This window comes from Pyrus communis, chromosome 2 (genome assembly GCF_041283825.1).
Source record: "Pyrus communis isolate YQ-2024b chromosome 2, ASM4128382v1, whole genome shotgun sequence".
NCBI classification, from domain to species: Eukaryota; Viridiplantae; Streptophyta; class Magnoliopsida; order Rosales; family Rosaceae; genus Pyrus; species Pyrus communis.
Window position 1 is genome coordinate 336,441 of NC_142566.1, and position 13,294 is coordinate 349,734.

Consider the following 13,294-nt stretch of genomic DNA (forward strand, 5'->3'; position numbering starts at 1 on the left):
CATGTATAGATGGTAAAATTTCGCAGAAGAAAGTTTATGTGATCCTCTATACAATCAATAACTCAATCTATAAAGTGTAACTATTGGATTTTGTTTTAAAGACCTTCCTTGAATGCATGAGATATGAGGAGTGAAAAAAAGAGGGATTGTTTTACATGAGTACTGGTATATAAAGGGTGACAAGAATTGAGAGAGAAAGAGACAGAAAACCCTATGTTTGGATGATGAATTGTAATATACCGATAAACATTAGACTCAAGTGTTAAAAATGCACCACAAAACACTATTAATGAACAATGCAGGCATTACAAATTACCTCATTACTTATTCTTGATTGGTTGTTTGAAGATTACGTTTTATAATTTCATCCATGTTTGGAAGGAAGGGGAACACTCTATCGAAAAATGACCAAACTCTTTAATCAGATGGGTTCTCAGTCCAAGTTTTGGACAATGTCCTCCTTTAACTAGGTACAGCTTTTTTTGCTTTTTTTTAATTCAATTGAACTCCCTCTCGCACCGTCGAACAAAAAAAAAAAAAAAAAAAATGAAAGCTCAACTTAGAACGAAAAATCGCCGACAAACAATTTCATAACGATCAGAAAAAAGTAAAAGCCCAAGAAGCAGCAGCGCAACCAGGCTCATTGCTTACTCGATCGAAACTCAACTAGGACAGAATGGTTGACAACCACTTGATGGTAAAGCTGCATTTTTGTTAGGTCTAGCCTTCTACAGCTTGATTGTTAGTTAGTAGTGACGTTTGGGCTTGCACCCGTACTATAATCAACAATGAAAAATATTGATAATATATCAAATTGTCAAGTCAGTCATCAAATTTAAATTTGATGTTTTAAATTTGACATTTTATTTGGAGATGTTGTAAGGTGTCAACAAATAAGACCCAGCTAAGCTAATTGACATATGGAATCTCTTTTTTTTCCCCTCTTTTTTAGGAAATATAATAATATTTACATGATGGGTGGAGAAATATTAGTATCAAAACTTGTCACAACAGGATTTTTACTTAAAATCTTTCACCTCCAAGTAAAGAAGAATATTATTCAACCATAATACTAAGACCATCTCCAACCATAGAGAACTAATAAAAGCCCTAAACACAATTTTAGCCCTAAAAAAATATAACTTTTCAAGAAAGTAACAATCTAAGAAATTGAAAACAAGAGGTATGAATGAAGCCCAAAACCTGGGGCAAAAAAGTTGAGGGTCAATAGAGGTGTCGTCCTCGAAGATATTAGAGCAAAAATTGAGGGGTGACAACGCTATTGACCCTCAAAATCCTAAAGTCGTGAAAACCAGATGAGGTTTCAATCCCTACCTTAATGCTTGCCTTCACTCGTTTAGCATACTCATTCATAATATAGGCAAACTAAATCCTTCATTAGGTTTTGAATTTGTAACTTTTTTATGCTTAATTAGTTTTTTACATTCTCATGCACTATAAGTAACCTTTTTAACCACTTTCGTATATAAAATTACCTTTAGGAGATCAAAGTCACACCCTTCCATGATGAAAAAGATAAGATGAATTTTGGTGGTGTATGGGTTTAGAAGTTAGCCAGAACCACAAGTCATACACCAAATAATTAAAAGTTTGCTACGTCTTTGAGGGACAAAAATTTATCATGCAAAGAAAAAAGTGTCCAAGAGGCAAACAAAATAGGGTGAGAAATTATAGCCACAACAAGAGGACATGAAATAAATGAACATGGAGGGGGGGACATGACTCACATGTAATAAACATGCATGGGTCGATCGATCAGCCTTTTGGCATTTGCCTTGTTTCCTCTACTCAACTCAAAACAATCTCTCTTTGGTTTGGTTCCTTGTTAGCACTCATTTACATCTGTATCTTATCTTCTTTAATTTGTCAAATGATTCTTCAAACACTTCCAATCCATTGTATCCAAATATAAAAACTCCAGTCAATTTAATGCCATTACTATTTTCATATGGGCTAATGGTTGGCTCCCACTTTGTTTTTATGTTCTTTTTCTTTTGTGTTACATATATAAGCATGAATTAAATCCTGAACTTATACTATATCTAGCTTAATGCTTAATACCATATCATCTCCTGTGATCATGTAGGCTAACTTCAAGGGTTGGCACCCACTCTTGTATTGATACAAACAAGAAATACTGTTCCCCACTTCTCCTGGCTTAACTGCTAAATTTACACTTCCAAAAGGGGCAATATTTGATAAGCAATGAAAGATTGGGATGGAGGATAACATGGTCTAGTTCATAAGTTTTGCATTTGTATGAAAAAGTACCAAACATTTTCCTCTTTTTTATGAAAGGAACAAAATGATTTACAATGGACAAACTTAGGACCACTTCTATCGATTTTTATCGTCAGCAACCAAAATGAAAAGTTTTGTCAACCTCATAAACCATTTTAGCTAAAAAGTCTAATAATAAAAAAATAATGCACATTTTCTCTACTCTTATTTTTCTTTTTACTTAAAAGCATGGTTGTTCAACTTCTCATTCATATATGAGCTTAACCACTCAACAACCCCCATATTAGGTTAATATGATATCAATTTTGTTATGTTCTTATGTGAATCATTAATTAGGTAGTACTACTCCATCAGAAAGATAATTACGATATTGGAATATTAAAATAAAAATGTATATCAATTAGTTGCTTAAGATATATATCATTGTTTTTTTACGGTAAAAAATTCATAAATGAAAAAACGTCAACCTTACAATTACAAACACATCAACATACAATACGTTTCTTCAATCATGGAAGACCCTCAATCCTAAACCCTAGTCACGAGGACAGATATATTACAAGTTTGAGAAATAACGCAGAGACTCCATGAGGAAAGGCCGCTTCAATCTCTGATGATTTTGCAATTGTTGGCAAAGAAGCCCTGCTATGAGTCCCTTCGAACAAACGTCGAGTTTCCTTCTCATAGTAGTTTGCTGGGCATACAAACCACAAACACTACCACCTCATATATGAACAACAATCGCCTCTCTAGAATCTGAGATTAAACAAACAACGTCCATGACCACAACCACAAAATCCCTCATCGACAAAGTAGAAAGCAACCACACAATCACGAATTGAAGGCTCTCCTTGACAAAGAGAACGAAAGTGTGACTATAACTAAAAACAAAGAGGAGAAAGAAAAAAAAGATTAAAAATGATGTCGCCGACCCCAACGCTAAAAGCATGGGTCGGCAGCTAAGAGTTTTTTCTCCTGCTTGTCTCTAACCACGGGGAGATTTCAAATGAAAACTTAAGTTATACATCATTGTGGAACCAACAAATAGTAATGTGTTCATTCTTTGGCAAGATGCAGGAGGAAAACCAAAGACAAATTATTAGCAAACGGAGACAACCAGCTATATATTAGCATGCGAAGAGTTTTGCACCTACTTTCAGACTCTCAGTCTCTCACTTTGAAAATGATAATTCAAGAAAATTTGTTAAGCTAGCTAGGTAGGGTTGGTAGTACAGATAGTATTGGTTATAACTACTCAAATAATTCTTAATTGTTTATAAAACTAAATTCTTACTTATTAGTAGATAAAATTAGAGTTGTTAAGCAATGACAATTACAACTTGATTCATATATAATTTATGAGATAGATCAAATAACCTGCACCCATACGGTGGAACAAGAAGAGGAAAAAGTAATGGTCATATATATAGGGGGGAATAAATAAAAATAGTCATACAAAATATGCTAGTGGGAGATTTGGGGGAACCACAAAATGACAACCATGATTAGGTATCGAATTTGTCATTGGTAAGGGTCGAATTTAAGACTTTTTATTTACAAGTAAAAAAAAATACTACTAAATTATATAGCTAGTGGCATAATTCTTTGAGTGAAATTATATGATGACTATCATCTACCTCTAATGAATAAGAAAAAGCCAAGACGTGTCCAGATTAAGCAGAAACAATCTCTTTAGTTTAAGATATTGTATATGCTTACAATATTGAACATGCTTGCATGTCTCACGAAATACAATAAATTTAAATAATGCCATGATCCTTACATTTAAACTACCATATATCATTTTTATTCAAACATGTATTTGTCACCGTCTTGCATCTTGAATTGTTTATAATGAAGCATACTTTTGCAGTTTGCACACATAGAAAACTCTCTGTTTTACTCTTTCGCGAGACAGACATAGAAAACTCTAATAAAGGTGAAAACTACTTGTTTCATATCGATGTGTGTATCTCACATACCGGTTCGAGCCTCCACCACATTTCTGGCTCAACTCCATCATAGCATGATATTGTCCGCTTTGAGCCCTGACCACGCCCTCACGGTTTTGTTTCTGGGAACTTACACGAAAACTTCCCACTGGGTCACCCATCATGGGATTGCACTCGCGCGAACTCGCTTAACTTCAGAGTTCCTATGAAACCCGAAGCCAGTGAACTCCCAAAAGGCCTCGTGATAGGTAAAGATAGGAATATACATATAAGGCTTACATGATCCACTCCCCTAGGCGATGTGTGATGTTACAATCCACCCCCCTTAGGGGCTCAACGTCCTCGTAGGCAGACTTCCGGCTAGGGATTGGCTCACATCCAAGCCCAGGCCCCGCCACATCTCGAGCTCGACTCCATCGTAGCATGATATTGTCCGCTTTGGGCCCCGACCACACCCTCACAGTTTTGTTTCTGGGAACTCAAACGAGAACTTCCCAATGGATCACCCATCCTGGGATTACTCTCATGCGAACTCGTTTAACTTCGAGCGGTAACACGATATTGTCCACTTTGGGCCCCGACCACGCCTTCATGGTTTTGTTTCTAGGAACTTAGATGAGAACTTCCTAGTGGGTCACCCATCCTGGGATTGCTTTCGCGTGAACTCGTTTAACTTCGGAGTTCCTGCAGAACCCGAAGCCAGTGAGCTGCCTTCCAATGAGCTCCCAAAAAGCCTCGTGCTAGGTAGAGATGTGAATATACATATAAGGCTTACATGATTCACTCCCCTGGACGATGTGGGATGTTACAATCCATCCCCCTTAGGGGTCCGATGTCCTCGTAGGCACACTTTCGACCAGGGATTGGCTCACATCCAGGCTCGGGCCCCCACCACATCCCGGACTCGACTCCACTATAGCACGATATTGTCCGCTTTGAGCCCCGACCACGCCTTCACGGTTTTGTTTCTGGGAACACTTCCGACCAAGGATTGGCTCACATCCAGGCCAGGGCCCCCACCACATCCTGAGTTCGACTCCACTGTAGCACGATATTGTCCGCTTTGGGCCCTGACCACGCCTTCACGGTTTTGTTTCTGGGAACTCAGACGAGAACTTCCCAGTGGGTATCCTAGGATTGCTCTCGCGCGAGCTTGTTTAACTTCGGAGTTCCTAAGGAACACGAAGCCAGTGAACTCCCAAAAAGCCTCGTGCCAGGTAGAGATGAGAATATACATATAAGGCTTACAGGATCCACTCCCCTGAACGATGTGGGATGTTACAGTGTATGCCTATTAGACAACCACGTAAAACTCTTAATAATAAATTTGACGCTAAATAATATATACACACTGACCTTAAGGTAGTTTACATTTTATATTTGTCACACTTATTTCAATTTAAATTCTATAAAATGATGAGGGAATTGGCCTCATGTGGCATGTGAGCTAGAGAATGTGCCAAAATATTGACCAAGAAAAATTATGAAAATAAAAAGTGGTTCAGAACTATGGATCGATGCTCTTGTTTTACCAACCACAAATTATTTAAAAAAAAAAAAAAAGGAAAAAGGAAATGTATTCCGCAAGAAAGAGCTCTTAAAAAAATAAAATTCTCCACTTTACATTTTTTTTTTAACAACATAAAACGCATGCCTTTTATTGTTGCTAATCCGCTTCATATTGATTGCAGTTGGTGAGTATTATTGGTTTTTGTGTCCTTCTCTTCGAAACAACATGTTATAAGTTTGATTTTGATACAAACGGCCAGATCTGAATTCCGCGAGCCTTGCAGCTAGTTTTTTATCTTCCGACCAGTCTTCAACCCTCTTAGCCATCCTTTAAACTTCAAAGAATGAAAAATTTTGGCAGTCAAAAACAAACAGAAAAAGAAAAAATGTGACTTATAGAACCATATATATGTAGATTCCTCTTGACCCTCCTGCAGCTTACATGCATGATGAAATCGTAGTTGGCTTGACGTGTATGACTAAAGAATATATGACTCAACTACCAAGACCACCAATGGACGGCAGAGAAATTATTCTATAGCAGCCAGCTGGTCATGACTCGTGACATGATTCATTAGTACTATTCATGTCTAATGTCAATACTGAAGGCAATGGCGAATCCTAAGAGCATTTCCTCTTGATGTTTAATGTCAAATACCAAATTAAACATCTTGCATCCATATTTGATACCTTACATGTTTAGTGTTGTATTATTGTAAAAGAATGTCAATTCAATTCAATTATATACATTTTTTATCTTCTACGAATTTTTCATTTATTCTATACAACGAGATAATTAATCGACAACAAAGTTATTACACTAAATTAATATTTTAAACGGTATCAAATTTACAATGAAGATATATCGTTCTAACATTTATATAAATCGAGCATAGGACCTATAATTAAGTAAAAACAACCAGTAGTTTAAAAATTACTCATAAACTAACATGTTTAAATGCATCATCAACTATTCGAATTAAAAAAAAAAAATGGACATCCACTAAAATCAATTGCCCAATTTGATACATGCAATCATAGTTGGTGTGAAATGTGGCAAAATTATGGCATATGAGAGATTTGGCGTTGAGTTTGGCATTAGTGCATTGGAGTATGATCGTAATTATTTAGTATTACACTTTCAGTTTGTTCTTACAATGGTCAATGGATTTGCACTTGTATAATGATGACCGCACGCACTCGACTAGAACTTCGAAACACACTCTCGCACGTAAAGTACATAAATGATATATGTATAAAACTTGAGAGGTATTATGTACACACTTATTTTTACTTCCAACACATTCTTCTCAATTTTAGGTTGTCGGAACAAATTAATTGAAGAAGATTAATAGACAAAGACTAACAAGGGTAATATGAGAGATAAAACTGAGTGTGCAAATAGAACCATCCTAAAACTTTATAAGTACACACAATTTAACATGTTATATTATCAAAATTATTGATTTAATACAATCATATTTCAACGTACAGTCGGTAACAAAAAATCATATCACATAATATTCTTACTCTTGTTTTTGTCTGGATGGATAAATAAAGGTGTACAAGAGAGAGGAGGATGATGAGGGGCTTCTGTGACCTATGGTTTGAGTTCAAGACGATGGATCTAGTCTCTTTTCAGTTTGGTTTGAGATGTCATTGTTGTTATTGGCATTTTTCATTGGTGCATTTTATCTTTGCACCAGAATTTTCCCTCCATTCAAGGATAAGGGATTTTTGTTTTTGTGTAAAGCCACCGTTGTCATACTCATATATGCCTTCTTGTATGTACGTGCTCGTTGTTTAATGAAATATATCGAGTTGTAGAAAAACAACAAAGAAGACTTGACTAGTTGCTCTTATGTTCATACAAAAACGGTATTAGTATAAAAGAATTCGTGCTCTTTCAGTAAACTTATGAAGTGTTTAGGGTTAATTTTGTGTTTTAATATGAACGCAAAAACTCAACCCTAAACACAAACTTAAACTCTACATACCTTAAACCCTAACTCTAAAATGCATAAAAAGGTCTTTTCATTTTTTTTAAAAAAGAAAAAAAGAGGAGACTTTCTAAGAAAAATAGTAGGGTGTGGACATAAATAACATCTAACAGAAAGTTCGGCTTCTCTATAAATATAACTCCGTGAAATGTGTGGACAACAGACAAAATGAGCTAACAAATGTCTTTAAAAATGACTTTCAATAACCTATCTATTTTGAATGGTATCAATAACAAGCTTCGAATCTTCTTCCACTTCAATCTCTCGAAAGAGATATATTGAGATTTATGTAAGTTTTAAGGGTATATAATAGGAGTGTTGGTGTGGGGGTGGAGGGAAAGCATCATTGAAATTTGAAACCCTTGAAAGGGAGAGAGGTTAGAATATGGCCTGTGCAAAAGAATATGGTATGATGAGAAAAAGACATGGCAATAAGATTGTTGAAGGCGGTTGGCCACACAGACATCCAGACATAGGATTAGGCACAGCTGGAGCCTCCAAGGAGGGTATATGTGTTTTTGCGTTTTGACCAAAGGCCGAGAATAGCGTAAATCCAAATGATATCCACTTGGCCATGTCATGGCTTCAGATTTCAGTTTGGTACTTTCCACTTTAGTTGTTTAGTCAGCAATCGGCCGCTAATAATTGATTGTTTATGTTGTTCAATAAGATCAATAAGCTTAATTACTTTATCAACAAGGAAACATCATTGTACGTTTGATTTGAAGAGCTTTTCACTTTCGTTTTTTGGGTTGAACCAAATGTTATGGGTTTGAGGACAATAATTAGGATCTTGTATAAACATGTCCCTTTCAAAATCCCCACCATTTTACTTCTCTCTTGCGTTGAGTAGTGGTTACGAATGTACGTGCAATTATAGATTGCAAAATGATACATGTTATCGCTAGAGGTAAGATGAATAATCGACGTGACCCATCGATGATTCATGATAGTTATTTGAGTTAATATTTTTATACTTTAGATATTGGGAAAGGAAAAGTCGAATCCAAAATGTTGCATGTGTTTTTTTTTATTTTTAATTAAGGGCAGGAAGAGCAACATTAGTTAAACAGAAATTAAAAAAATGAGGATTCGAGAGGGAAAGACCAAGGTGAGCAAAAGTATCTGCAACAAAGTTTGCCTTCTTAAAAATGTGCTTCCAATCAATATGACTTTTTATATTGTTAATAAGGGAGGGAGATTTTCAAACTCTTCAAATATTAATAAGAGAAATATCTTTATATCAAGAAATAGTGGTCTTTCTTCACATAAACTTATAGAAGCCAATCTTCAATGGCATTTTAACCAAAGTAGTTCTTAAGATTGACATAACTCCTCACTTTTGGTCTCCAAAATTTGAAATTGATATAAGTGGTCATTGAGTTTGTCCACTATCAATTAGTTTGGTCATTCCATAAAATATCTCTATTAAATAAGGCCAAAATGAATGAATTATCCTCAATTTAATAAACAATAGGCTAAATGATTTGACAAAAAATTGAGAGTATTTTTGTATTTTTTTTTTAATTTTAACGGTAATTTTTCATGGAATAACCAAAATAATTGATGATTGACAAAATTAAGGACCACTTGTATTGATTTTAAATCTCGAAGACCAAAATAAAGAGTTATGCCAATCTAAGAAACAATTTTGACTAAAAAGCCATCTTCAATCTTTGATCTTTCTAATCTTTTATTTTTGTCGAAGATCTGGTCTCTATACATCATTTTGAAGTACTAACTCGACATTCCTTAGTCCATAGCTACTAGCTACAACCCACATTTGTTTTGGCGTAAGTGCAAAGGAGTAGTTTCTTTTTCTTTCTTTTTTTTTTGGATAAAAGTGCAAACTAATAGTAAATTAAGAGTAAACATGAATTAGGCCATGTTTGATATTACATTTTTTTACTAAAAACTTTTAAGTTAAAGAATAAAAATAGATGTTTGATAAAAAAAATAAAATATTATGTTTATTTTAAAAGCAATGATCTCCTGGATAACAACTTTTAAAAGCACATTGTAAGTTGTTTCAAAAACTACTTTCATAAAAAAGTAGAGTTGAGCCTTTAATGAATATTTTTTATTTCTGTAATACCCTTATTACTTTTTAAAAATGATATTATTTATCCTTATACATAAATATTTTCACTTGGAGAACGAAGTAATTGCCACCACCTACCATTGCAACTACCAAGCTTATATCACCACCACAATCATTAATTGCTACCACCACCGCCATCGCAATTGTTACCACCACCAACACCACCTCGTTGCCACTACCACTACCACCATAACAACCACAACCACAATCGTCACCACTAGCACAATCATAACTGTCATTACCACCACCATCATTATTGTTATTGTCACCACTGCCACCATCACTTTCATAACCACTATCACAACTGTCATTACTGTCGTTACAACCACCACCACCGTCGCTACCAACCACCAGCATTGTAACCTCTGTACATAAACCATCACACCTCACTATTGGCACCACAGTATACTCTTGCAATTATTGCTGCCATTGCCATCACTATCGCCCACCCCACTTCCACCTCTGTTGCTAATGTCACAGCGTCGCCATCACCACTATCGTCGCCACCTCTACGAACCACTAGCATTACACCACCACCACCATCACCACCATTGTTGTTGAAACTGATATCGCCAACAACGCTGCAATCACCACCACCACTACTGATGCAACCACTACCACCTCTACACCCCAATTACAACACTCTATTATTGGCCCCCCACCACACCTCCACTAACGCTACTATCACCACCACTACCTCGCAACCGTTGTCGTTGCCACCACTTCCATTGCTATGTCCATTTTTATCATTATTTACAATTATATCATATTTGTATGATATTTACCAAATGCTTTTACACTGCTTTTCATACTCATAATACTTTAAAAAATACAATTTATCAAATGTTCAACTGCTTTATTATACAACTAGTTATTCTTAAAGCATAATAGAAACAACTTTTCTAAAAAACACAACAATCCTCAAATTAGCCCTTAATTTTGTTAAGCTTTTAACTGGAAAATTTTTGATTTTGATAAATTGGTATCCATTTATTAATGAGAAAAAAAAAAATTGAGTCCACTTGGTGAGTGTGATGCTTAAGTTTTATGAGTTTAATTCTTCGATCGTAATTGCCAAGGAAAAGAAGAGAAAAGCAAATTAATTAACCCCTTATGAGAAATGAGAGATTTTTTTAGTATATTTAGAACACATGTTTGTATATTATTAGTATAAGGCGAGAAAACTTAAATTAAAGTAATGTTTCATTTGCTATTTATTTATATCATCTCTTTAATAGAGTTAGAGTCTATCGATGCATGTGTGTCTTATTTATATTAGATAACTGCTACAAATAATAAAACAAATAAATGATAAAAATAACATTTTTACTTAAACTATTTTACTTCTTCACTTATATTATGATATCTAATATATCAATTTGCATTCCAAGTACATAAAAAATCTCACATAAGAGAGCATCCCATTATCCATTATTTACTTGTGCCAAAATCAACTATATATGGGCTTAAGTAATTTCTTGGGCCCATAAAAGGGAAATGGATGAATCCCATGTGGCATGAGAATTGAGAAGTGACTATCTGCCAGGTGGAAAAGCTGCCAGCATGTTAAAGCAGAGCAGTGCCAACTGGTGAGTTTCGGGAGTTAGGCATGTAGGCCTATAGCTCCCCTAATTGGTCTGATTGGGGAAGAGAGACCAAGAATAATCCAGGCTGTTGGGAAGAGAGAATGGCACTCCCTTTCATTTCATTTTGTTTATTTGTTTGTTACAGCCAGCTGGCTCTATTACAACACGACAAGCATTCTCCTCGAGATTTAAGGTTCGTGTAATCTTTATTAATTAATAAAACACTTATTGTCAACTAAAATCATATAAAATTATCAGTTTAATCTTTTAATTAAAACAGAACATGAATAAGAAATATAAGGTAGAAATGTAATTTCACATAACCAAATTTTACTATTTTTTTTTCAAAACCCCATCTACATGTAATTCTAACATATATCTAATTAAAAAATAAAAAAAAATAAAAGAATCTTCCCACTCTCACATTCTCTATTACTCTCTTCTAGGGGTGGGCAAACGGGTAAAGGAACCGCGGGTAGGGGCGGGTAGTGTAGGTTCGGGGCGGGTACGGACCGGGTCCCTTTTTTTTTGGGAACAAACGGGGCGGGCCGGGCCGGGGCATGGTTATTTACGGGGCGGGCCGGTTCCTACACCTTAGAAAAACGGGGCCCCGGACCGGCCCGTTTCATATTATAATCAACGGTTGAGATTGAATGATAACCTATCATTCAATCTGAACCGTTAATTTGTAACCTAGGTTTCCAAATCAGTTTCAGACTTCAGTGTTCAGTCTCAAATCTCAATCTCTCCAACACTCCAACCCTTTCTCAAATTCGTGGCGCCGCTCCTCCGTCCACCTTCTCCGACACGACACGACTTCAGTGTTCACTTGTAGGAGGTGATGGGGATTTAGAGAAGGGTCCGATGACTGCACAAATCCAGAAATCCAATTCTCAAAATCCTCTTCCACATGTAAAAATCCAGTCTTTTGGTGCTGAGATTCCTGCTAATAGCTAATTTGGGGAAACCAATAACCATGGATGGAGTGTTGGTGAAAGAGGAGGAGGTTGTGACATGCACCGTGGGCTCATCGTCTTCGTCGTCCTCAAGCTTCTCGCCGCAGCCAATAGAGGGGCTGCACGAGGTGGGTCCGCCGCCGTTTCTCACGAAGACGTTTGAAATGGTGGAGGATCCTTCCACGGACGCCATTGTTTCCTGGGGCAAAGCTCGCAACAGCTTCGTTGTGTGGGACTTTCACAAGTTCTCCGTCACTCTTCTTCCTCGATACTTCAAGCACAGTAACTTCTCCAGCTTCATTCGTCAGCTCAATACATATGTAAGTACTGAAAAAAAGCATGAGTTTTCTTGGATCGTTCTTCATGTTATGCTGAAATTGCAGACGGGTTCTTTTTGTTTATGGAATTTTTCTTTTGTTTTTGCTTGCTTAGTACTGTAATTCTTTTGGGTTTAGTGTAGGAAATTAGGAATTAATCAGAATCATATATACGATTACAGGTTTTTAACTTTGTTACGCAACTCCCTTTCTTCTGTTGGTCATGAATCATGGTTTTATTTTATTAAATCCTTAGTTGGGATTGCGGATTACATCCTTGTTTAGGAAATTTCAAGGCTTGCTCATCAACTGAATGCATGCAGGGTTTCAGAAAGGTTGATCCGGACCGATGGGAATTCCAGGCTTCCAAGACGTCGGCGCCGGCTTTGGTGCTTTCCAACTCCGGAAAGCGGAAGGCAAAAAAAAAAAAAGTTATTGGACCCATGGACCCGTCCCGAACCGGCCCGTTTGATACGGGCCGGGTTAGGTCCGGTTCCCAAACTTAAAATCCCTACACCCGGCCCGGCCCGGCCCGTTACATTTTAAAACGGGTAGGTCCGGTTCTTCCAAATTTGGGCCCGGCCCGGCCCGTGCCCAGCCCTACTCTCTTC

The 13,294-nt window shown here is 36.4% G+C and overlaps 1 protein-coding gene across 1 annotated transcript; it reads left to right on the forward strand.

Annotated features, from left to right (window-relative positions):
• The first annotated feature begins 12,386 nt into the window (after nucleotides 1–12,386).
• Nucleotides 12,387–13,189, forward strand: LOC137748110 (heat stress transcription factor A-2). Its single transcript, XM_068488194.1, has 2 exons — nucleotides 12,387–12,686; nucleotides 13,007–13,189. Exons 1-2 carry the CDS (start codon nucleotides 12,387–12,389, stop codon nucleotides 13,187–13,189), a joined length of 483 nt encoding a protein of 160 aa, XP_068344295.1.
• The last annotated feature ends 105 nt before the right edge of the window (nucleotides 13,190–13,294 follow it).